The 26001-nt window shown below is 44.7% G+C and overlaps 1 protein-coding gene and 1 long non-coding RNA gene across 9 annotated transcripts in view; one reads left to right on the forward strand and one right to left on the reverse strand.

The window, feature by feature from the left end:
• Window positions 1–26001, forward strand: part of LOC120397644 — a 67198-nt gene that overhangs the window by 17838 nt on the left and 23359 nt on the right. For 3 of the 7 annotated variants that reach the window (XR_005593909.1, XR_005593905.1, XR_005593906.1), the window contains exons 2-3: window positions 6378–6504; window positions 12357–12431. This is a non-coding gene — a long non-coding RNA (uncharacterized LOC120397644). Of the gene's footprint in view, window positions 1–6377; window positions 6505–12356; window positions 12432–13846; window positions 13931–26001 lie in introns of all 7 variants that reach the window. The other 4 variants (XR_005593908.1, XR_005593910.1, XR_005593912.1 and 1 more) reach the window with 3 other exon arrangements.
• On the reverse strand, window positions 7490–16520 carry MED10 (mediator complex subunit 10). 2 transcript variants are annotated; one of them, XM_039523863.1, is made up of 5 exons: window positions 16161–16520; window positions 15178–15261; window positions 13806–13908; window positions 8664–8770; window positions 7490–8055 (listed from the first exon to the last, which is right to left on the reverse strand). In XM_039523863.1, the coding sequence occupies exons 1-4, from the start codon at window positions 16280–16282 to the stop codon at window positions 8675–8677; spliced, it is 405 nt and encodes a 134-aa protein (XP_039379797.1). In that variant the 5' UTR covers window positions 16283–16520; the 3' UTR covers window positions 7490–8055; window positions 8664–8674. The 2 variants fall into 2 exon arrangements, with proteins under 2 accessions (XP_039379797.1, XP_039379796.1); XM_039523862.1 differs by lacking the exon at window positions 7490–8055 and having other exon boundaries at window positions 8451–8770; window positions 16161–16518.

Below are 26001 nucleotides of genomic sequence, written 5' to 3' on the forward strand. Positions count from 1 at the left end.
ATGCAAAAATTTAAGCAGGCCTGTTTTTCAAATTAAGTGTTGTTTTTTTGAAATTAGAGACTAGTTGCTCACCATGCTAACCAATAAAACTGGCTACACTGTATGCTAAGCAAGAGTACTTTGAACATGGAAACAAAGCCAGAAGACTTAGACTACTTATTATCACTTATAGATGCCTGTTCCAGCATTGATGTTTTGTTTTGGGGTTTGGTTTTTTTTGTTTGGGGGAGGGGAGGACGTGATTTTCATTTGAAATGCACAAAGACAAATGTTGCTGAAGCATTATTGCATTCAACTAAAGTTTACATGGAAAAGGACAGGTAGAGTCAGAAAAGAATAAACTTTTACTCTTATCTGAATAAGCTCAAAAGCATTAAAAAAAGTTAACTCAGAACACACAGAATATAAAATTTTCAGAAAGAATTACCAAACAATGACTTGAAAAATAAAGCACCACATCCTGATGGGTGTAATGTAATTTCTTCTAAAATCTGTATGCTTGTTTATTTTGGAAGAAACAACCTGCCCAATGCATGGAGGATTTCCACTATTTGATCCTGAAGGAAGGAGTGGACAAAATAAATCATGCCTTTCACAGACCAATATCATGAAATCTTTGAAAGTATAAAAGTTGTACAAGATTTTAACATTAAAGGTGTCTAAAAATGTAGGCTAGCCTGTCTCCCTCAAACAGCAATATTTTATATTTTGATTAAAAAGCTTGTTTTATTTTTCCAATGTATTCTGCCTTAGGCAAAACAGGTTTCTTGGTAGAATTCATAGTATGAACACTGCCAAACAACCCTCCCCTTCTGCCACGGCTGAAAGACAAGTCAATGGCTAGAATTCAAGATGTACTTTATTTACTTTTAAATCATTTTTCAGATTTACTCTTGTAAGCCTTGGAGGTATGAACCAAAGTAGGCTTAGCCTTGGCAGAATAGCAACACACCAGGTATTAGCTAACCAAGTAAGCACATTTCTGACCAGTGAGGATGGTACTAGAAAACCTAGACCTCTCCAGTAACTAGGTAAACAAACACTTGAGATGTTACAGAGACACAGACCCCTGTTTTGTTCAAACTAGGGGGTATAAGGCTGGTAACTAACATCATCTAGGCCCGGTCTACACAGGGGGGTGGGGAAGGGAGAGAAATCAATCTAAATTACGCAACTTCAGCTACGTGAATATTATAGCTGAAGTCGACGTACTTAGATCAACTTACCGTGGTGTCTTCACTACGGTGAGTCGAATGCTGCCGCTCCCCCGTCAACTCTGCCTGCGCCTCTCGCCGAGCTGGAGTACAGGAGTCGACGGGAGAGCGCTCAGGGATCAATTTATCGCATCTAGACTAGACGCGATAATTGATCCCCGCTGGATTGATTGCTGCCCGCTGATCCGGCCGGTAGCAAAGACATACCCCTAGAGTGTAATAGGTGTAATAGGTGACTTGTTTGTATCAATGTATAACAGAAGTCATAGGAAGGACCACTTTGTACTGGCCTAGGGAACAGCATCATGCTATGCTGATTGAGCTGGTACCTTGTTACAGGCATACATGTGTCAGCATACCTGTAACCATTGAGCTGGGGTACTAGGACTGTGCTTTGTCAACAATAAACCTAGCCAAGCACCTTCGCCACCAAACCAAGCTGGTGGTCTTTCTTTATGAACATTGAGGTCTGCTGAATCAGCAAGATGTACTCCCTACTGGTGCCAATACACAGGAGCTCCTGAGACCAGCAGCAACAATACCCACACTTCTCACCCTGTCAATTATTTCACTAAACTCATAAGTAACCAATAACAAATGAAAAAAAATAGGAAGTATCAGAAAATTTGCCTTTATGCAAAAGATGTGTATTTCAAACACTTCATAATCAATCCCTGAATTATTCAACGCCATAAAAGAATGTGGTTCAATTTTTGGCATGAATAAAAATTGATGAAAAAGGAGTTTGGGTAAAAGTAGGACAAAATGCCAGACTGAAGATTCTCATCTGAAGATAATCACAGCAACTAATTTAATAAAAAGATCATAAATGGGATATTTGGCTCCTATCATTACTAGGCAGTAACAAAGTGAATACTCTCAAAAGATACTACAGGTTGAACCTCTCTAGTCCAGCACCCACGGGACCTGACTGGTGCAGAATCAGAGAATTTGCTGAACCACAGGAAGTCAATGCAGAGTGCCAGCAGGTCTCCATAAACAAGGGAAATAGGAGTGCGGGGAGGAGATGCGGCAGCACCCGCAGGCTTGGTGCCCAGTGTGGCTCCCCGCCCAGAGGCTCCAATGCCGGCCCTAGGTCCCAGCCACTGGCCCCTCACCCGGGGGCTCCGATGCTGGCCCCAGGTCCTCCCACACCCTCCTGGAGCTTGAACACCACGAATCAGCTGTTCGCAGTGCTCTGGAAGCACTGGGAGGGAGGAGCGGTTGGTAAGCGTGGGGCCGAGGGGGGTGTTTGGTGCCTGTGGATGCTCCGCACTCACTAATTTTTCCCCGTGAGTGCTCCAGCCCCAGAACACCCACAGAGTCAGCGCCTATGCCGAACCATGGATGTTGCCAGACCAGGGACTGCCAAATGAGAGGGTCAACCTGTATTTTGGTACCAGTTCTTTCCATTATTAATCCCCAAGAAATAGGCAGAATCAACTGAATCAATGTTAAGATTTACATGAAACTGAGACACAAGTCATTACAGCTCAGAGGAAAATGAAGGCCCAGCCTTGCTAAGGTTACGGTTATAGTACTTTTAAGTCTATCGTAATTTTTAAAAAATTACATTAAAAGACGACTAAGGTTGCAAGGTCAACCACTCAAAAACTTAGAAAATGCCAGAATAAGATTTCCTGTGCCATTCCCCTTCTGCATATGCATCATGATTCAGCTTTTAATTACAGGATTTCTACAGGACCTCTTCCTCATTCAGTGTACAGGATGGATGTAGGCCAGTTAATAACTATTCAATATTTTGTTTTACCCTCACTGTTCAATATGCAGCCTTATTTACCACAAATCATCCAAACCCTGCACCAAATAAAAAATTATGTATTTGCTTATAAGCTTTTCTCTAGAGCTCACTGTCAACATCTGAATGCTTCACAAACATTAATTTACCTTAACCACACCTGTGAGTTGGTATAATTATTCCCAGCTGTAAAATGGGGAAGTGATGTACAGAGATTTAGGTCAAAATTATCAAGTTCACTTTTTTGGGGTGCCCAGTTTGGGATGCCTTGGGCTGTTCAAAGAATGACTTACACTGAGTTCAGTTACAGTGCTCAGCACTTTTGCAAATCAGGTCTTAAATATCTCAAAATTGGACACTCAGAAAGTGAGGAATGCATAGAAGCTACCTGTGAAGGTTTGTGACTTTCCCAGTATTACATGAGGACTCTTGGCAAAGGCAGGGATTGAATCCTATTCTCCCAGGGCACACTTGACTGTCTTAATTACAAGACATGCATCCAATGAAGTGGGTATTCACCCACGAAAGCTCATGCTCCAATACGTCTGTTAATCTATAAGGTGCCACAGGACTCTCTGCTTAATTACAAGATCTTTTCACTAGCTGCCTCTTAATTACACAGCTTCCAACTCATTTACTACATTCTTGATTCATTCCTTTCCACCATCCAAACTGTGCACTGAATGAGGCCTGATCCCAAAGAAAAATCACATGTAATCATGACTACCATAATGCAGACATTATGAGTTTCACAGCTATTTGTTGTTAGCAGAAAAGTGTAGGGACTCAAGAATACTGGACTCCAGAATACAGAGGGTAGTGTTACAAACTATTTCTGCTCCTCTTCTGTTCTTGTCCCTTCTGCTCCTGTTCTACTCAAGTGTGCAAATGGCAGTTTTCAGAGGTTTATAATTTGGCAGCATATGGATAGATTTTCACAGGGACAGGAAAAGGCATTTCTGACCACAAGATGACCTACTTAGGAGCCCCTGTCACGGAGTAGGACCCTACTGTACTAGGCAATATACAAATATATCCCAAAGATGGTCTCTGCCCCAAAGATATTATCCAAATCCCTACTCAAGCATAAAATTGCTTAAAAAACATTGGCAAAGACAGCTCAATCTTAAATAATCTTCTCTGTCCTCCTTATCAGAAATAACTTAACATTCAAAATAAAATGTAGCCTGTGGCAAACACCCAGCATGGAAAATTTCAGCACAATTGGTTAAAGTTATAAGCAACTGAAAACAGGGTCTTATAATGGAAAGTGTTAGATAACTAAGCATAGACAGCACTGCCAGCTCCACCTAGAATTAGATTGCTGGATTGGATCAAATGGTTATCAACTGAAAAATGTTGACCATGGCAATCCGCCATCATTATGCAATCTTGAACAATAACTGATTATCTAACAAATCAAAAATATTAATAGGAAATGGCCGGATTTCCAGTGTGCTGGAATTATAGAAAGGTATGAAATAAATCAGTAATTATGAGGGATATTTTTTAAAAAGTGACCACCTCATTCAATTTTAACAAATGATCAATTGAAAGAAGGGTATGAACATATTTAATACGAAAAAGTGAGCTAACATTCTTCACACAATTACAAGAAAAATGAAACTTAAGCCATCTCATTTTCTTACTTTTATAGTTAATATCGCTTACAAAAATCATAAGAAATGAGAGCTATACCTTGACTTTAGCAAAGCTTTTGATACTGTCTCCCACAGTATTCTTGCCAGCAAGTTAAAAAAAAAAAGGATTGGCTATAAGGTGGACAGAAAGTTGGCTAGATTGTCGGGCTCAACAGCTAGTGATCAACGGCTCGAATGTCTGGTTGGCTGTCGGTATCAAGTGGAATGGCTGAGGGGTCAATCCTGGGCCGGTTTTGTTCAACATCTTCATTAATGATCTGGATGATGGGATGGACTGCACCCTCAGCAAGTTCATGGATGACACTAAGTTGGGTGGGAGAGGTAGATATGCTGGAGGGTAGGGATAGGGTCCAGAGTGACCTAGACAAATTGGAGGATTGTCCCAAAAGAAATCTGAATAGGTTCAACAAATATAAAATCATGAGTGATGTGGAGAAAGTGGATAAGGAAAAGTTATTTACTTATTCCCATAATACAACTAGGAGTCACCAAATGAAATTAATAGGCAGCAGGTTTAAAACAAATACAAGGAAGTTCTTCTTCACACAGCGCACAGTCAACTTGTGGAACTCCTTACCTGAGGAGGTTGTGAAGGCTAGGACTATAACAGCGTTTTAAAGAGAACTGGATAAATTCATGGTGGTTAAGTCCATTAATGGCTATTAGCCAGGATGGGTAAGGAATGGTGTCCCTAGCCTCTGTCCGTCAGAGGATGGAGATGGATGGCAGGAGAGAGATCACTTGATCATTGCCTGTTAGGTCCACTCCCTCTGGGGCACCTGGCATTGGCCACTGTCGGTAGACAGGATACTGGGCTAGATGGACCTTTGGTCTGACCCAGTACAGCCATTCTTATGTTCTAACAATGAAAAGTGCAGAGTCCTGCACTTAGGACAGAAGAATCCCATGCACTGCTACAGGCAGGGGACCAAGTGGCTAAGCAGCAGTTCTGCAGAAAAGGACCTGGGGATTACAGTGGATGAGAAGTTGGATACGAGTCAACAGTGTGCGCTTGTTGCCAAGAAGGCTAACAGCATATTGGGCTGCATTAGTAGGAGCACTGCTAGCAGATCAAGGGAAGTGATTATTCCCCTCTATTCAGCACTGGTGAGGCCACACCTGGAGTATTGTGTTCAGTTTTGGTACCCCCACTACTAAAGGGATGTGGACAAATTGGAGAGAGTCCAGCAGAGGGCAACGAAAATGATTAGGGGGCTGGGCACATGACTCACTAGGAGAGGCTGAGGTAACTGGGCTTATTGAGTCTGCAGAAGAGAAGAGTGAGGGGGGGATCTGATAGCAGCCTTCAACTACCTGAAGGGGGGTTCCAAAGAGGATGGAGTTAGGCTGTTCTCAGTGGCGGCAGATGACAGAACAAGGAGCAATGGTCTCAAATTGCAATGGGGGAGGTCTACGTTGGATATAAGGAAAAACCTATTTCATTAGGAGGGTAGTGAAGCACTGGAATGGGTTACCCAGGGAGGTGGTGGAATCTCCATCCTTAGAGGTTTTTAAGGCCCAGCTTGACAAAGCCCTGGCTGGGATGATTTAGGTTGGTCCTGCTTTGAGCAGGGGGTTGAACTAGATGACCTCCTGAGGCTCCTTCCAACCCTAGTCTTTTATGATTGTATATATAGAACTAGATTTTGGCCCCAATAGGGAACATCATGAGTAAGTGACAAAATAAATAGTCGGATCAATGGTTAGCTAGAGATACACCATAATCACATTTTTCTCTTACAGGACATTTTTAAACCATGTGAGGCAAGAATAAGAAAACAATTAAACAAGTCTTTTCCAGAGGACTGGGAGAATATACTGCTTGTCTCTATGAACAACAACAACAACAACAACAAAGTGTCCCTTGGAGGTAAGTGGAAGATTTTGTGTTTATATTCTATATTATTTTATGTTTATATTCTTTACCACAGAGTTTTATAAACCAAAATAGATTCAAAATTCAAGAGGTAATGACACAGAGTTGGATTCATTGCATCTTTGAGAACAGTTTCAAACTGAAAGATTTCAGTTCTGATTTAAAAACTGGATTCAGGTGTAATTTCAAAATGACGACATTCCCTACATGTCTATTATTAGTTTTATGTAAACTTGTAAGTTGACTGAAATTAAACAAAGTAGATATGTTTAAAATTTATAATTATAAATAAGATAGTCTAACTATAGTGAGAAAGCAAAGACTCATCATTGTGGTTGATTAGAAAAGAATTCGGGAAGGGAACTTATTTGTTTCAGATTAATAATAGAACCATTTGAGGAAGGATAAACCAAGAAAGATAATCTGGCTAAAAATAAATGAATGTAATTTAAGAGTATGTATACTTATTGCAATCTGGAATTTATACTGCCTTAACTCACCTGTATTTCTACCATCTCTTTTGTTAATTAAGAAAACTTGTACCGCCAACATTGCTGTTTCTAGTTTTATTAAATATAAACAGGAGCTAGAACAGTTGCAGATGCTGCATGTGCAAGTGCGGCATTCATGAGTTATATAAGTGACTTGAAACAAATGCAAACATAACATTTGTATTCTCTATTTATGCTGTTGGTAAGTGAGCTACTTTACAGTAACAAGCGTGATCAAATAATAGAGCAAGATTTTAAACAAACTGAAATTAAATCTCAATATTCAGACCAACATCAGTGAAATGTTAAGTATTAGAACAAGAGGCATATCTGCTACTATTGGAACGCCTCCCTAACACGGGAAAAGTAGGGATATTTTCAGCCTTTTCCACTGTGAAGCTAGCCTTTCACTATGTACAGTACAGCACTGCATGGTGATCCTGTTAAACTAAACTTTCTTGCAAGAAGGAGCACCTATAACAAAAAGTAGCTGTGAACATATAACTACATGACCTATTAATCTCAAAATGAAATTAGTTTCAAAACCTAGTTGGAACCACTTAAAACGCATACCACTGTAATCAAGAAAGTTGCCTACCATGAGAGCATTTTAAATTTTTTTATTAAAAACAAAGATTATCCCAAGTAACAAGTTATTTTCAGGTATAATTCAGTCTAATTAATCTATGACTTCTCAAAAGACTTAAATATGCTAACATGATTTCTATTATTCTGAGCCTTGTGCTAATTTGTACAAGCTTTCTCTATTATTTTCTTGAAAAATATATTGGGATGGTATGGAACAAAAACATACTAGAAGAACTAGCTACAAAATTCACTTCAAAGTGTTTATTATATATTTTGCCCAAAGAAAACGCAATACACTTAATAAAAGATTTGTTCTGCATCAAATGCTGTACAAAATATAAAGCACTGCTGGGAGGCCATCCTTGAAAATTCAATTTTTCCCATCCTCAGCCACCTGTCCTTCCATTCACAGTACTGAAGGGGGGGTTTTGGTTGTGGTTGATAAAGTTACATGGAAGTACAGCACCTGGCAATGGATTTCCATTTCAGCAGAAATTTCGTAAAAAGAGAAGAGTCCTGTCCAGTCATGCTTTTATAAACTGTCAGGAACAGCTAGTTAATAGCAGTCAATTCTTACTTCCCCCATGAGATAGGCTGTAGCCTATTTTAATAATCAAGTATAAGTAGCTTCCAAAAGAAGTGTATTTATCCACAGTCTGGCACTTGATCATTCGAGATATCTATATCTATATATAGATATCTATCTCTCTATAGATATAGATATTCTTTCATACTAGAAGTGTACTTTGTAGGAAATGATGCATAATAGCTTGCAAGTCACATTTATGCCCCAAACAACTTTTGTGGAAAGAACACATTAGCAAATGCAATCTTTAGACACACAAAAGTCTGTAGGAAAACATTATGGCTTCCAAAATAAAAAAATAAATAAATTAAAAAGAAACAACAACAACAACAGTGAGTTGTAATCAGGCTCCCTCACAGCCCAAAACTATGACATACATGAACACACCAAGTAGGAAGACCTAAGTTCTTCCTCGGTCCAGTGAGCTCAACATTTTCACAACAGGAGATTATCAGTTCCATGAAAATATTAGGCATCTTAGAACATACCAAAGGCAGTCTTAAGGAGGAGGTTCTTCTCCTCGAATAGCTTTGTACTTGGCCATGTCCTCTGGGAAGACTTTAGTCAGCTCTTGAATCAATAGGCTTTTAAATTTCTAGAATGAAAAAAGATGATTTTAGAACATAAAAAAAATAAAAAATAAATTGGCCATTTATTGGAGCCAGTCAAACAGAATAAGTTATTCACTGAAATATTTGCAAATAAATAGTCAACCAGGTCTACCATTCCTTGACCCCACTGAATGGTATTCAAGTCAGAAAGACAAGTCCTACAAGACCCTTATTCATAGTAACTGCCTGAAATCTATTTGCTGAGGCAAACTCAAGTATTTTGTATTTTCTATAAACTAAACTAGCAATCAAATTCATTCAAGAAACGTAAGGAAACTGGACTCTTGATAAGCTCTGGCGCAGTGGTGTCCAATTTGTGGCCCTCAAGTCTATCATTTTAAAGAAGAAAACTGGAACTTACTTATTAATTGAAAATGTGCTGAACCATGTCCTGAAGCTTGTAAACTAAGGGCTTGTCTACATTTAGGCCTGGTCTACACTACACGTTTAAACCGGTTTTAGGAGCATAAAACCGATTTAACGCTGCACCCGTCCACACCAAGAGGCCCTTTATATCGATATAAAGGGCTCTTGAAACCGGTTTCTGTACTCCTCCCTAACGAGAGGAGTAGCGCTAGTATCAGAATTGCCATATCGGATTAGGGTTAGTGTGGCCGCAAATCGACGGTATTGGCCTCCAGGAGCTATCCCACAGTGCACCACTGACCGCTCTGGACCGCAATCTGAACTCGGATGCAGTGGCCAGGTAGACAGGAAAAGCCCCGCGAACTTTTGAATATTTCCTGTTTGCCCAGCGTGGAGCTCCGATCAGCACGGGTGGCGATGCATTCCGAAATCAAAATAAAAAAAGAGCTCCAGCATGGACCATGCGGATGTGATCGCAGTAAGGGCAGGCAAATCCATTCTATCAGCGCTCCGTTATAGAAGACGAAATTCAGAATCATTTTTAAAAATTCTCCAGACAGATGCCATAGCAGGGACTCAGCGCACTGCAGCGTGACAAGCGTAACGGAAAGCCAAAGAATCAAATGGACGCTCATGGACTGGAGGACTCAAGCTATCCCACAGTTCCTGCAGTCTCCGAAAAGCATTTGCATTCTTGGAGCTCCAAGTGCCTCTAGGGTCAAACAAACAGTGTCCATGGTGGTTCAGAGCATAGCTCGGCAATGTACACCCCCCCCCCCACCCCAGAAGTAAAAGGAAAAAAATCCTCTCGTGACTATTTAACATGTCACCCTATCTTTACTGAATGCTGCAGATAGACGCAATGCTGCAGCAGTCAACACCAACATCCTTGCTCCCACCTCCCCCGCTATGGGTGGCTGATGGTGAAATATGACTGGTATCCGTCCTCATCATCATGAGCTTTTTGGCACGTGGTGCAGTGCAAAAGGACTGGTAACCATGCCGACTAGCATCTGTCAGGTCCCCCAATGTCATGTGCACCTAATTTTTCATGGTAGATGGTGCAGTATGGTTGATAACTGTCTTCATCATAGCAACAGGGGGCTGAGCTTCATCAGCCCCCACCCTTCATGTGTAAAGAAAAGATTCAATTGCCCCTGGACTAGTAGCAGGATGCTGGGCTCCTCTCCTCCACACTCCTTAATGTCCTGTCTGGACTATCATAGCAGCTGGAGGCTGCCTTCCACTCATTTCTCACTGTGTCTTATTCCTGCATTCTTTATTACTTCATCACACAAGTGGGGGGACACTGCTATGGTAGCCCAGGAAGGCTGTGGGAAGAATGGAATCAACAGGTGGGGTTGTTGCAGGAGCACCCCCTGTGAATAGCATACAGCTCATCATTCCTGCAGGATCTGACACAGAGCAGCTGTGCTCTCTGGTTCTATGATACAGTGGTTCTCTAGTACACTTGCCCATATTCTAGGCAGGACTGATTCTGTTTTTTGATACCATAAAGGAGGGATTGACTCAGGGAGTCATTCCCAATTTTGGCTTTTGCGCCCCTGGCTAAGAGCAGCCAGGGGCACTTATGACAGCAACAGATGGCACAGTGCAAAAGGACTGGTAACCATGATCATCTTTTTACCAATTTATGGATTGGTAGATGGTACAGTATGGTTGGTAACCATCTCTGCTGTCATGCAAAAGCAAAAGCATGTTGCTGTGTAGCGCTGCTGAATCGCCTCTGTCAGCGGCATCTAGCACACATACAGTGACAGTCACAAAAGGCAAAACAGGCTCCATGATTGCCATGCTATGGCATCTGCCAGGGCAATCCAGGGAAAAAAGCCGCAAAATGCTTGTCTGCCGTTGCTTTCCCGGAGGAAGGAGTGACTGACGACATTTACCCAGAACCACCCGCGACAATGATTTTTGCCCCATCAGGCACTGGGATCTCAACCCGGAAATAAGGCTGCGGGATAGCTAGGGAATAGCTACCCACAGTGCAACGCTCCAGAAATCGACGCTAGCCTCGGACCGCGGACGCACACCACCGAATTAATGTGCCTAGTGTGGCCGCGCGCACTCGATTTTATAAAATCTGTTTTACAAAACCGGTTTATGCAAATTCGGAATAGTCCCGTAGTGTAGACGTACCTTTACATTTTATAGCACTCTAACTTGCTGGCTCAAGCGGGTGAAAAATCACCCACCCGAGCCAGCAAGTCTGAGCGCTTTAAAGCGCTAGTGTAGACAAGCTCCAAGCGCTGGGAGCCAAGCTCCAAGGGCTCGGAGGTAATCCACCTCCACAACCACACTTGCACTTGCACTTCAAAGCACTACCGCAGGAACGTTCCCGCAGCAGCGCTTTGAAGTTTCCAGTGTAGACATACTGTAAGAGGCCTGAATCGGCCCCCTTTCCACTATTTTCCCTAATGCTACCTAGCTCTTCTCTTCAAGCCCCAAGAGCAACTCTGATGTGAGCCAAGTTCCTCTGACCAACTGCTGTCCCTTCCCTGATGCAGCAGCTCAGCAACTCATCCAGTAGTTGCTTGCTACACCACAAGAGAAAGAGAAAATAGGTCTGACTTCCCCGCCAGGCTGTGGGAGCTGCAGGGAGAAAAGGATAGAAGTTTGATTGATACTGCTTGAGACCAGGGAAGCACCTGGCAAAGCATGGCTGGTTTTCTTCCCTCACACAATCACTAGGACAAAGGTAGGGAATCTTTAGTAAGGGAGGGAAAGATGCTGAGACCCAACCAATTATGGCTTCCTGAATCTTTACCCCAGCCCTGAAACCAGACAGAGCAGCCTAGGAGCTTCTCTAATTTGTGCTGTGGTGTCCAATAACTGGATATAGCCAGCGTACAGCTTGCTCCAGTCACACCCTCTCCATCAGAAATACGACTTGTATAGTTAAACATAAAAATATTATGCTAGATCACAATAGGTTCACCAAGTCTGATATTCTACCCAAAAGGAGCATCTTACACCCAGCACTTCAGAAGGAATAAAAAGAATTCACTTAGACAAGTATGTAAGGCTACATATCATGAGGATGAAGACAGACCACTGAAACCTGGAAATCAATTTGTGTCTTGTAGCATGCATGTTGCTGTCTTCTGTGCCTCTTTAAATCTAGCTATTCTTCAGCTGATGATTTTTTCCTGAATCTTGCTAAACTGTCTCAATATCTTTCAGTAGTGAATTCCTAAGGCTGATTATGTAACAGGATGCCCATGCTCTTACTGAAAAGAAACTGCTAATTCAAGAACTGTAAGTCAAACACTTTTTTAAAAACAAACATCTGCTACTCTGTGCCTCATCTCCCACTGAGGATAGTAAAATACATCTTTTATTAATTTTGTTGTTAGGTAAAACAATTTTTCGTTATACATCTATAATTTATCTACACACCAGTGTTCCAAATGCAATGAGGCCAAACAAGATTTTGAAAACATAACAATGCTTCTATTAAAGGGGAATAAGTGCAGACTGCTGTTACTGCTAAAACTTAATTGTCCTCCACTCATGGGTTTAAGAGTGGTTTGGGTTTTTTTAAGTTTGATTTAATCCCTTTAGAATCACACAAGGGGAAAATACTGTTATGGGTTGGGATATACCTTGTTGAAACTGATGTGGTTAAAGCTGCCCTTCACTCAGGAAAAGTGGAAGAAATATGCAACTCCTTTACAAAACCAGAAAGGTGGAATAGCAGCCTACAGCCAAAACACGGACACATGTAAGGCACATGTGGGTGGAGAGGCTTCGCTAAGTATTGCTTTAGCAGCGGTGTATGAGACAGGGAAGCAGTAAGAACACACAACAAAATCAGCGAAAGAGCAGAAAGTCAAGGACAAAGGCTTGCCTGGGAGCATGATAAAAGCCTAGAGAGATTTTTGGGCTGAGTACTGGTTGAAAGAGGCTTGGAACTGTGAGCAAAGAAACTCTCTCCTGTTTGATTCCTGCTATGTTCGGGGAAACATGACTCTCTAAATTCTTTGTAAATAAAGAGGCCTGCATTGAAGATACCAAGCTCCATCATCAGTTTCTTCTTCTGGCCAATACAACCCACAGAACCCTGAATTTTTGTGAACTATTTGGGTCATACAAGGGTAAAGCATCATACTTTATTAGAAAGAGATAATTAGAGAGTATCTTTCATGTTTTTCTATTCCTAGAACTGTTTAATGGTGAATGTGCACGCCATAGTCATACTTAGGAAATTACACGTATTCAGTGTCTATGGAATAGCAGTAGTAACAAAACCAACTAGCTCTTACACAGCACACTTTCCATCATTATATATCAAAGCACTTTACAAGAGGTGGCAGCTCTATGAACAGACTGTACAAAGAAGATTAGATTAGATGTGTGTTATGGCTAAAGAAATGAAAGTTTTATTTTGTATTTAACCTTACTGTAGAATTAGAGACCATAACTACAAGACAGGCTGCAGCATTATCAGTTAAAACAAATAGATTGGAGATAAGACTCAGTGCAACCCATTTAAGAAAATCTGAAAATCACTCAAATTTAAAAAAAAATAAAAAAATTTGATGACAAGGCTTACAAATACTTAACAAATATGGTTCCTATTCTTATTATAAAGAACACAATTATACTTTTAATACATTATACTCATCTTACCTTCATTGTGTCAATTTTGCCTTTTACTTGTTCATTTTTAGCCAAAGCCCTTTCCAAACACTCTTTAGTGTAAAGCTGGGGATTACGGCCTTGATCTATGTATCTGGAAATATGAAAGATGCCATGTAAGTGTATCATGTAGGCTAAGATATTCCTCATCTTCACTAAATACAGCAATGAGAAGCTCAATTACACTGAGTAAAAGTAATATACAAGCATGCTTTGTATTCCGCCATCTGAAGCATGCATTCTAATATGTGGATTAGGCCAGCAGCTCCTAAACTGTGATCCAAGGAGCACCTGCCTGGTTTTCAATGACCAGCTGCTTCTAAGTGTCCAGACTTTTCCTTGTGGAGAGTCTAGAGGGTTGTAGAATGTGACTAGCTAACTCTCTCCAGACCACCAGTAAGTACATGAAAGCTGGAGAAGAAACAGGACTCACCATCAGCAAATGGACCAGCAGTGAGAGTAAAGCAAAAGGATGTGACAACCATAGCAAAGTGGTATACAGGGAGAAAAGAATAAAGCAGAAGATCAAGAGGAACTGAGTAGACCAAACTAGGGAGATTGGGGGGGGGGGGGAATATATATTGACTTCTTTTAAAAAGGTCACACTTACTTTATTAGAAAGTGCTAAAAAGGCATAAATATTTTCTTAATTTTACTATGCCATAGAAACAGTTACTGTAGTTGCCACAAGGATGTTGTGTGATTGAAAAATAAATTGAAAGATATTGTCTCAAACTATTAAAATGTGGACTGAACTATAAGAAAGTTTTGAGACCACCTGGTTTATCCATCTACAATTAGCAATACTATACACATCTCTCAGCTTGTCATATTTGAGGTAATTTAGAATTCATGAAATTGGATGACTAATGTGCTAACTCAATGAACAATACAAGATGACTCACATAGCTCTGCCATTCACCTGTTATACTCTCACTGATCTAGTTTGGGCCAATTAGCTGACAGCCAATTATGTAAATATATGCAGTGATTATGGTGTACAAAAACAGGGGGCTCTGATAAAAAACAAACTAAATTTCACTTGTAAGCTAAAGCAAGATTTGAATCCTGAATAAAGAACGAGAGAGAGATGGAAAGCTATGTATAGTACCAAGTCACTGAATTAGATAAGCCTTGGGTTATGCAATTTTATGCAAACATAGATGACAAAATAAACAGATGTGAAAATAGATGGATAATTCATAATTTGTATCATTCCAAAAGAATTTGAAGGAAAGAGTATTTTTAAAGTCAAATTTACAAAACATAAAAACTGCAGTGGAAATGTCTAACACTACGAAATTAACTGTCCCTTCAATTTGATGATGCGTGGAGGTTGATCTCTAGATGTAAAGTTACTTACTCAAAAACCTCTAAAGGTACGCTTATATCGTGAAGTTGCTGTCGGCACTTGTCAATATCTTGCAAGCCTGTAACCATAAAATTCCTGGGAAGAGAAAAATCACGTGGCTATAAAACCAGACCCAAATTAGTTAGACATCCTTCTGTATTTTCACAGCTACAATGTATAACTGATCTCACTGTTATTGGGTTGCTGCCTACAAGAGGCTGCAGAATAAACAAGGGAATGAAGAGGTTCTCATGGCACTTTCTCCATGTGTAACTCTGGCTTCCTAATGCACTTCTAAATCAAGGTCTTGGGTACATAACACATCATACCGAGTATACGAGTCCCTTCCAAACAGGTAAATTAGAATCATTAATCCCACCAGGGCAGTCACAAAACAGATTATTGTTGCAATCACATGTCCCAGATTTGAACATACTACAAACAAATTTGGAAATCAGTATATTTTCCTGTGGGGCTGCACACTTGGCACCACTGCATCCTGTTGAATCACTACTAATATGCATCCGAAGAAGTGAGCTTTAGCTCACGAAAGCTCATGCTTAAATAAATTTTGCAGAGAAGAGAAGTGAGCTTAGCTCAAAAGCTCATGCTAAAAAATAAATTAGTTTTAAGGTGCCACAAAGTTTTTTTTTTTTACTAATATACTATTCTTCAAAGTTAGTTTACAGTTTATTTAGACGTAAGTATTGCTCTTCACACAACAATGCAACTGCATGTTAGAGATCGGCTCTCTGCACATGACAGGTGTTCCTTGACATTTGCGCACTGGTCCATCACGGACAGACCCCTCCCACCCCCCCCCCTACTCCTCGGCGAGCCAGCGCCCGCAGGCTGGGGGGCACCGCGGGCTGTTACAGGCCAGCGCTGCTCCGGGAAGCGCCCCCGCACCCGCTTCCCACACGGCCCCGGGGCGCCTGCAAGGGGCTGGCGCTGCTCCGACCCAGCCGCGCGGGGGGAGCGGGGGCGGGTCTCACAGCTTCTGGTTGAGCCCGGCCTGGCTGCTGGGCTGGAAGTCGCTGACGATGATGCCGAGCTGCCGGATGTTCTCCACGAACTTCTCCAGCTGCTCCTCCAGCGAGTCGAACTTCTCCGCCATCGCCCTGCGCCGCCACTTCCGGGTCAGCCGCCACTTCCGGTCGCGCGCGCGAGAGCGGCGGGGGCGGGGTTCCCGCGCCCGGGGACTCGCCCCGTGGCACGCGGGGCGGGGCGGGGCTCGGCTGGGCTGCCCCCGGGACAGAAGGAGGCCGAGCCCGGCCTCAGGGGAAAGCGCCCCGGGGGCGGGGGCTGCTGGCGGGTCACGCTCGGCCCTGGAGCTGGAGCCGGACGAGCTCAGTGGGAGTTGCCGGGTGTGGGCGCAGCTGCGGTCCCGTCAACCTCCCCAACCCCTTATGTGCCGCGGGGAACCCAGCTGCCTGAGGGCGTGGCGCCGTGGTTGCCATGCTGGAGATGATGCGGTGGGAGTGTGGACACTGCGTGGTCTGTGTCGAGTACTAGGCCTCCTGCAGCTGTCCCGTGGCATCCTGTGCCGGTGCAGCGCTGCCAGTTCTTAGGAATCACAGAGACAGGCAGAACATAAAAGCAGCCATAGCAGGTCAGACCAAAGGGCCATGTAGCCCAGTATCATCTTCAGACAGTGGCCAATGCCAGATGCCCCAGAGGGATGAACAGAACAAGTGATCCATCCCCTGTCGCCTAGTCTCAGCTTCTGGCAAACAGCAGGACACCATCATTACCCATTCTGGCTAATAGCCATTGATCTGCCCTGAGTTTATCTAGTTCTTTTTTATCTTATACCCCGTTATACTCTTGGCCTTCATAACATCCTCTGGCAAGGAGTTCCACAGGTTTACTGCGCGTTGGGTGAAAAATACTTCCTTTTCTTTGTTTTAAACCTGCTGCCTATTAATTTCATTTAGTGACCCCCTAGTTCTTGTGTTATGAGAAGGAGTAAATAACACTTCCTTATTTACTTTCTCCACACCAGTCATGATTTTATAGACCTCTGCCATATTCCCCCTTTAGTTGTCTCTTTTCCAAGCTGAAAAGTCCCAGTCTTATTAATCTTGCCTCATTCTTATTAATCTTGCCTCATACGGCAGCTGTTCCATACCCCTAATCATTTTTGTTGCCCTTTTCTGAACTTTTTCCAATTCCAGTATATCTTTTTTGAGATGGGGCAACCACATCGGCATGTAGTATTCAAGATGTGGGCATACCATGGATTTATATAGAGGCAATATGGTATTTTCTGTCTTCTTATCTATCCCTTTCTTAATGATTCCCAACATTCTGTTCCCTTTTTTGACTGCCGCTGCACTTTGAATGCATGTTTTCAGAGAACTATCCACAATGACTCCAGGATCACTTTCTTGAGTGGTAACTGCTAATTTAGACCCCACCATTTTATATATATAGTTGGGATTATCTTTTCCAATGTGCATTACTTTGCATTGATCAACACTGAAATTCATCTGCTATTACCGTAGGGCAGGTAATCATATATGCTGCATTGGGTGCAATAAACTGGATAGCCCTTACTCTTGCTGGATTTCTGCCTACATTATCTTTTTACTACTGAAGCTTGTTCCTTTGTTGTTGTTTTGTTTTTATCAGGGAGTGTGTTTGGCTTTAAGTTTAAAGAATGGTAAGTGTATCTAGCCCCCCTCACAGTCCCCCTGTAAACTCCTTTGCAAAACTCCCCAGTTAGCCGCTCCTGTTCCCTAAGCTCCTCTGGTAGCTTAGGAGCGGGCTTTTTAAATCCCTTGTCTTCCTGAGTAGCTCCACCCCCTGGTTAAGGGTTGATGGGTGCTAAAAGGCTTAGTGATCAAAGCCTTGTTAAGAAGCTGTCAGCCTTGCCTAGCAGGCAACAAGGCTTAGCACATACACAATCAGCACATGGCCCCCCAAACAAACAGACCACATGGTATATTTCAGTCAAGCAGCAAGCAATACCACAAAAACAAACACACACTAAAGACAACAAAGTAACCCAAGGGTCATGTAATTACTCCTCCTTCACATGGAAAACTCCCTTGGAGAACTCCCGTTCGCCTCTCCTGTTCCCTAGCTTTTTTTTTTGCTTTTTTTTTTTTTTACTTAAATGGGCATAAATGTTGACTTGCTTGCTAATTTAAAATTTTCACTCTGATAAATTATAGTAAAATGTTGTATGGATTGCCTGAGGTGGGGCTTTTTGCACATCGATTTTCTGCACTGGCTTTCTCACTCAAAGTACTATTTTTGGAGAATCAAATTATCTTTATTAGTTCTCAACAAATATTTCAGAATGAATGGTGGTAGTCAAAGCAAACAGTACTTGTAAACATAGGCGGCAGGTTTGTATAATTTTTGGTGGGGCCCAAAATGGTGGTGCCCCCCCGCTCCCGCCCTGTAAGCCGATATAAAATGAAGCTATAACGCGTCAGTGCCACAAGATTACAAGGGTCAATTAAAAGTGGAAAGTCAGAAGCAGCACTTGCCTACTTCAATATACAGTATTATATTTTGTTGCACTTGTTGTGATGAAGTGGGAATGTTAATATTTTCTCTGAATACTGTGTGGGTGCCTCAGTTTCCCCTGCAAGATGCCAACTGAAGGTGTTGGGGACAAAGAGATCAGGTGGCCTCCTTGTCCGGAAGAGACACAGAGGCCAGAGGAGGGAGTGTCAGTTTGGAGCTGGCTGGGGAAATGGGGAGAGACCCAGAACTTGGTTCTGGGCTCCCCACCCCCTAAGATAGACCTGACAGAGGGGTTCTGTTTTCTGTACCAACAAGCTCTGTTTAAACTGTGTTCCCGTCATCTCATAGACTCATAGACTTTAAGGTCAGAAGGGACCATTATGATAATCTAGTCTGACCTCCTGCACAATACAGCCTACAGAATCTCACCCACCCACTCCTGTAACAAACCTCTAACCTATGTCTTAGTTATTGAAGTCCTCAAATCGTGGTTTAAAGACCTCAAGGTGCAGAGAATCCTCCAGCAAGTGACCAGTGCCCCATGCTGCAGAGGAAGGCAACAAACCTCCAGGACCTCTGCCAATCTGCCCTGGAAGAAAATTCCTTCCCGACCCCAAATATGGTGATCAGTTAAACCCTGAGCATGTGGGCAAGACTCACCAGCCAGCACCCAAGAAAGAATTCTCTGTAGTAACTCAGATCTCATCCCAGACCATTGGGCATATTTACCTGCAAAGCTTCTGTTTTACTGTCTGGCTGAGAGTCACATCTGACTGCGGAGTTGGGGTGCAGGGACCTCTGGTTGCCCCAGGACCTGCCTGGGCAGACTCGCTGTGGAAAGTGCATGATGTGGAAGGGCAAGCTGAATGCTCTGAGGTCAGACCCAGGAAGGTGTAAGCTTCTTGCCCTGGAGACAGTATGCTCCGAGAGAGGAGGCTCCCCCAGAGTCCTGACTGGCTTTGTATGGAGTTGTTCCAAAGCATCACAGCATCCCCTTCCACACCATGCACTTCCCAGAAGTCCGCACAGGCACTGACACTCCCTCCTCTGGCCTTTGTCTCTTTTCCAGGCATTAGGAGGCCACCCGATCTCTCTGTTTTCCAACACCTTCAGTTGGCACCTTGCAGGGGAAACTGATTTGGGAGAAATGAAGTAAAAGCTGCCCAAACGGAGCTTGAGCACTCCTGAATTTTGAGGTGTTCAAATCTGGAAGGCAGGTGCTGGGGGTGGAAGAGGGCTGTGGGCTCCATGGGGGAGCATGGCAGCAAGTCTCTGGAGCTGCACGGAGCCAGACATGCTGGTCTGAGTGGCATAGTAAGCGGTTTGGGGGTTGGAGAAGGGGTAGGAGGTTCTGGGAGGCAGTCAAGGGACAAGGAGCAGGGGGGGTTGGATGGGGCAGAGGTTCGGAGGGGCAGTCAGGGGACAGGCAGCAATTGGATAGGCATGGGAGTCCAGGAGGTTTATCAGGGGACAGGTAGGGGTGGGGTTCTGGGGGGAAGTTGGGTGGAGTCTCAGGAGGGGGCTGTTGGGGACAAGGGAAGGGAGGCATAGATAGGGGCGGGGGGCCTCGGGGGCAGGTTGGGGCAGGGGTCTCGGGAGGGTAATCGGGGACAAGGACCAGTGGTGCTTAGATAGGGGTGAGGGTCCTGAGGGGCAATTGGGGCAGGGGTCTGGGAGGGGCAATCAGCGGCCAGGGCTGGGATTCAAAGGGCTCTGGGCTGCTGGCAGCCGCGGGGAGCCCTGAGTCCTTTAAATCCCAGCTGCGGCCGGGAGTCAGGGCTCTGCGCTGCCCGCAGGCTTTGCGGCGCCGGCTGGGATTTAAAGGGCTCAGGGCTCCCCACGGCTGCCAGCAGCCCAGAGCCCTTTGAATCCCAGCCCCTGGCCGCTGATTGCCCCCTCCCAGACCCCTGCCCCAATTGCCCTCAGGACCCCACCCCTATCTAAGCACCACTGGTCCTTGTCCCCGATTACCCCCTCCCAAGACAACTGCCCTTGGAACCCCAGCCCCTATCTAAGCCTCCCTTCCCTTGTCCCCAACTGCCCCTCCTGAGACCCCACCCAACTTCCCCCAGGACCCCACCCCTACCTGTCCCCTGATAAGCCCCCTGGACTCCCATGCCTATCCAATTGCTGCCTGTCCCCTGACTGCCCCTCTGAACCTCTGCCCCATCCAACCCCCCCTGCTCCTTGTCCCTTGACTGCCCCCCAGAACCTCCTACCCCTTCTCCAACCCCCAAACCGCTTACTATGCCACTCAGACCAGCATGTCTGGCTCCGTGCAGCTCCAGAGACTTGCTGCCATGCTCCCCCATGGAGCCCACAGCCCTCTTCCACCCCCAGCACCTGCCTTCCAGATTTGAACACCTCAAAATTCAGGAGTGCTCAAGCTCCGTTTGGGCAGCTTTTACTTCATTTCTCCCAAATCAAATATACTGATCCACTGTAACTTGCTGTAGAAAAAGTAGGATAAAATTGAGCAAGAAATGCTTATTAGCACTGGAATTGCTACTTTCAACAGCCATTGCCTTTTTGTTTGTTTGAAAGGAAGACAGTGAGATTGCATTGGCAAATTCCCCATAGAAAGAAAGAGTGGAACAAAAGAATAATAAAGGCTCCTCAACTTTTCCTCATTTATGGAGGACAGTCTTATAATATGCATCCAGATATCCTCCAATCACACAAGCTGAAAATTGTTCCACTTTACTGCAGCTCTGTAACCATATGGGAACCAATCCTGTCTGTGTTTTGTGCACATCCAAAATTCCGGCTGAACGACCCACCCTGGGAGCGAGTTACCAGTGACCCAGGGCTGGGGCGGAAGGAGGTGTGGGGGGGCACTGGTGTGGGGAGCCCAGGGCTAGGGCAGCAGCAGGGTGGAGGGAGGGCACTGGTGGGGAGGAAAGGGGGAAGCCCAGCGCTGGGGTGACAGGGGGTGTGTGTGGGTGGGGGGAGAGCCCAGGACTGGGGCAGCAGGAGGGTACGGGGGGAGCCCAGGGCTGGGAAGGGGGACAGCAAAAAACCTAGAGCTGGCCCTGCCCACAACCCCCAGCTGTGTCCTTGTGTGTGTCTGTCTCCATCATCCCTGGCTGTGTCTGTCTGTCCCACAACCCCCTGGCTGTGTCTGTGTGTGTGTCTGTCCCACAGCCCCCCTCCCCCCCAAGCTGTGTCTGTGTGTCTGGCTGCCCCCAGAGCTCACCGGCTGTGTCTGTCTGACAGTGACAGACCCTGCTGCTGCTCTGCCCAGCGCTGAGAGCCGCTGCCTGTGGCTCCCTCCCCCTCCCTGCTGTGGAGGCGTGGCCAGGCAGCTCCGGCACCGCCCCCGGCAGCTCCCATTGGCTGGGGTTCCCAGCCAATGGGCTGTGAGCCAAGTCAGCCCTGGAGAGGCTCCGGGGCTGGGGAGAGCTGCTGCTGAGGTAAGAGCGCCCACATTGCTGGCGCGGGGACCCCCGGAGCACAGGGCCTGGGGCCCAAACATTGGTGGAGCTGGGCCCACCCTCGGGATTATTGGTGGGGCCTGGGCTCCACGGGCCCATAGAACTCGCCGCCTATGCTTGTAAATGCACATCAAGCACCACGAATTCATAGCTTCAGGAAAATACCCACTTATATTTATAAATATACAGCAAGATCGTACTGCAGCTTCTGGGAGCCGTATGGTGCGGCCCACAACCCAGTGCCCTGGCCGGAGCGGGGCCGAGCTGCATGGTGCAGCCCGTGACCCAGCGTACTGGCTGGAGCACCAGAGTGGCCCCTGACCCAGCACCCCGGCTGGAGTGCCGAAGCGGGGCCAAGCCACATGGTGCTGCCCCGACCCTGCACCCCAGTCAGAGCGTTGGAATGGGGCTGAGCCACTTGGTCTGGACTCCGACCCAGCGCCCTGGCTGGTGTGCCAGAGCAGGTTGAGCCGTGTGGTGCAGCCCCTGACCCAGCACCCCAGCCAGAGCGGCACCAAGCCATGTGGTGCAGCCTCCGACCCCGCTCCCCAGTGGGAGTTTACGGGCCAGATTAAAACGGCTCATGGGCTGGATCCGGCCCTGTGGGCAGTTGTTTGCCCACCCCTGTCAGCAGCACCAAAACCTCCAGGCCAGGATAGCACTCCAGCATAGAACACTATTATGACTGACCATTAAAATACTTCAAATCCTTCCTTAACCACATAGATCCATATTGAGCTCTTGTAATAGTCCTTGTGTCTGGCTGCTCAAAGTCAGCAGATAGCCACTTCACCTCCACCCTGGCGGCAGCTTTTCCCCTTTTGCCTCACAGATATTATGCAAAACACAATGGACAGCTAAAACCATTGGGTTATTTTTCTCATTGAGATCCCATTCTGTAAGTAAATACTGCTAGTGTCCCTTCAATCTACCAAAAGCATATTCATCTGTCATTCTGCACCTGCTGACCAAGTAGTTGAATCTTTTCTTGATGTTCTTGAGGTGGCCAATGTGTGGCTTCATGAGCAAGGAATGGACTGGATGCCCCAGAATCACTATTGGCATTTCAATATTGCCAACGACAATCTGCCACTTGGGAAAGAATGTCCCTCCTTGTACCTTTATGAACAGTGTTGTGTTCCTAAAGATGCAAGCATTATGCACTTTCACTGAGCTGGCCACATTGATATAAGCAAAGCATTTCGGTGATCCACCAATGCTTGCATAACCATGCAAAAGTAAAAGTATTTATGTACTCTGTGCAGGGGCCGTCTCCAGGGGTTTTGCTGCCCCAAGCAGCCAAAAAAAACCGCGATCGCGATCTGTGGCAATTCAGTCAGAGGTCCTTTGCTCCGCACGGAAGAGAGGGACCCTCTGTCGAATAGCTGGACGTGCCGCCCCTCTCCGGAGTGGCCACCCCAAGCAGCTGCTTGCTAAGCTGGTGCCTAGAGCCGGCCCTGACTCTCTGGCAAAGTGGACTGGTGCAAAAATAGGAATATGCTTGCCATCTATCAACCTACTGCAGTTCAGCAACCCTATTGCTGCAAATCCATCCACTATTTTCTTCACATTTCCATGAATCACAGTCTTGCATAACAGGAGACAATGAATGGCCCTATACTCTTGCATGGCAGTGGCCTCGCTGTGGATTTTCCAACTCCAAAATGATTGCCACTGACTGGTAACACACTAGCATTACAAGCTTCTGAAGTGCAGTCATTACTTTTTTCTCTACTGTCAATACAGCTCTCATTCCGGTGTCCATGTTCTAGAGTGCTGGTAAAAACTCAGCCACTCAGATCCAGGAATGTGAACTTTTGCATCCAAAAGTTCTGCAGCCACTGCTTGTCATCCCAAACCTGCATTACAATGTGATCCCACCAGTCCGTGCTTGTTTCTCAGGCCCGGAAGTGGCACTGAACTGTCTGCAGCTGCTCCATGAACACCACCAACAACCTTGAATTGGTTTTTGCTATGTCCGTTAGCAAAATAAAGTCCTTCTCATGTCCATGGGTGTTGCAGTAGACCTATGAGTCTGTAAATCCAGGAGAAGTGTGTGCTCTGTATTTGCAACATTCATAAAAATAGTGTGGAATTCTGTAGACTCAGTGCTTCTGTCAGAGATGGCAGACACTGAGAAGCGCCATGTGGGATTGTGGGATTTTTTTTTTAAAAAGTGAAAATTATGAGATAAGGATGGCATTATGGGATGGAGAAGGTTGCATGCTGGGAACCTGACCTTACCTCCCAGACAGCCCTGGGTGAGCCATTACTATCCCACAATGCATTGCAGAAGTGTCCCAAAAGGCATTGCACTGAACAGCAGAACATGACACCCTGGGATCCCTACCCTTGGACCTTACATCAACACAAGTGTAATGCCCGACCTGTACTGGAGGCTGTTGGATCATAAAAGAAATGGAACAGCACAGATTGGCTGCTCAAAAGCAGCCTCGTGGTGTTAAGATTTTTTTTAAAGGGGGGAGCCCAGAACAGCTGCTCTGGAGTGGGGGAGTGGTCCAGAGAACTCCAAGGATATCAGGGCAGTTGAAATAGGGTGAGTTCGAACCCAGGACAGGTGTTTTTTATTCGGGGGGGGGGAGAGAGGGAAACGAGGAAGAACAGCTGGCAGCTTCCTCCTCAGCCTCCAGAGTGCTGCTGTGAACATACCAAACAGGAAGCTGGTGAAGTCTGGAGAGAGGCTGTGCAGCATTGGAGGAGACAGAGAAGGTGCAGTAGAGAGCTAGGCAGCAAGCAGCACCAGAGAAGAAAGGATGCAGTAAGTGAGGAGCCAATGGATAGGGGCCCCGGGGCAAGTTGCGTTGTCAGAGCTGAAAGAGAGAAAGTCCAGTTCAGGAGGGACAGCAAAGACAGTTAGTAGAAAAAGTAGGGATAGCCTCATCCTTGAAAGAGGAAAGACAGTGGTATAAAGGGAAAAGAGGAAAAATTTAAAGGAAGAACAATACAGTTAAACAAGAGGAAAAACAACTTGAGTCTCTAAGTAAGCTAAGAAATTATTAGAAAATCAGAAAATGGTAAGAAAAGTAAAGCAAGAAAGAAATAAACCGTAATAAAATATAAACTGTAATTAAAGAGAAACAGACTTAAGAAAGAAGAAGTAAGCTGTAGCGAAAGTAAGAAAATAATTAGGACTGTAAAACAAAATTTCTGGACAGCATATTAAGGTATATGAGAAGTGACAGGAATATAGAAATTGTCAGAGAACAAAGAGGCTGTAAGCCAGAAAGGAGTGAAGGAATAATTGTTCAATCAAGAAACCAACACACAAGGAATATGTCTTTATTGATGCTGGAACTCAAAAGAGTAAACAAATATTGGACAAAAGGATAGCTGAAGATATAACAAAACATCCTAAGAACCTTTCCTCCGGACTCTGGGGTGACAGCTGCTGAAAACTGAAAAGTGAACATATAGCAGCGGGGTTTATATTCTAGTGCATTGTATTTTCTAATTCAAAATTCTGTTTTTATACATGTAAATTGTTACCTATAAAGTGAGTTTAATTAAGATAATAATTAATATACAGTAGATAACAGTAATAGTTCTAATAGTTTACAGCATAAGTCTAAGTGGGAATTCCTGCTAAAACAACTAACTCTGATTTACTTCTGATTATTCTCCACTTAACTGATTTCAACTTTACCCCAGCTGATTGAGATAAAACATAATTTGGCCTCTAGATTGCCTCTGTCTCTCCTTATTGCTCTGATTTAGAACACCCCTCCATTGGGCTCATTGCATAAGCACTCTTGGTGAATATGTGCAGCTCCAATGCAAGCTGGTAAGTATACACCATTCAAGCGGCATACAAACTTTGGCAGCTGTACGCTGATGTAACTCACTTCCACCACAGTTTCTAGTGTAGACCACAGCCTCAGTCTCTGCTTTCTCTCTCCCCTAT

Source organism: Mauremys reevesii, linkage group 2 (assembly GCF_016161935.1).
Source record: "Mauremys reevesii isolate NIE-2019 linkage group 2, ASM1616193v1, whole genome shotgun sequence".
Classification (NCBI taxonomy): domain Eukaryota; kingdom Metazoa; phylum Chordata; order Testudines; family Geoemydidae; genus Mauremys; species Mauremys reevesii.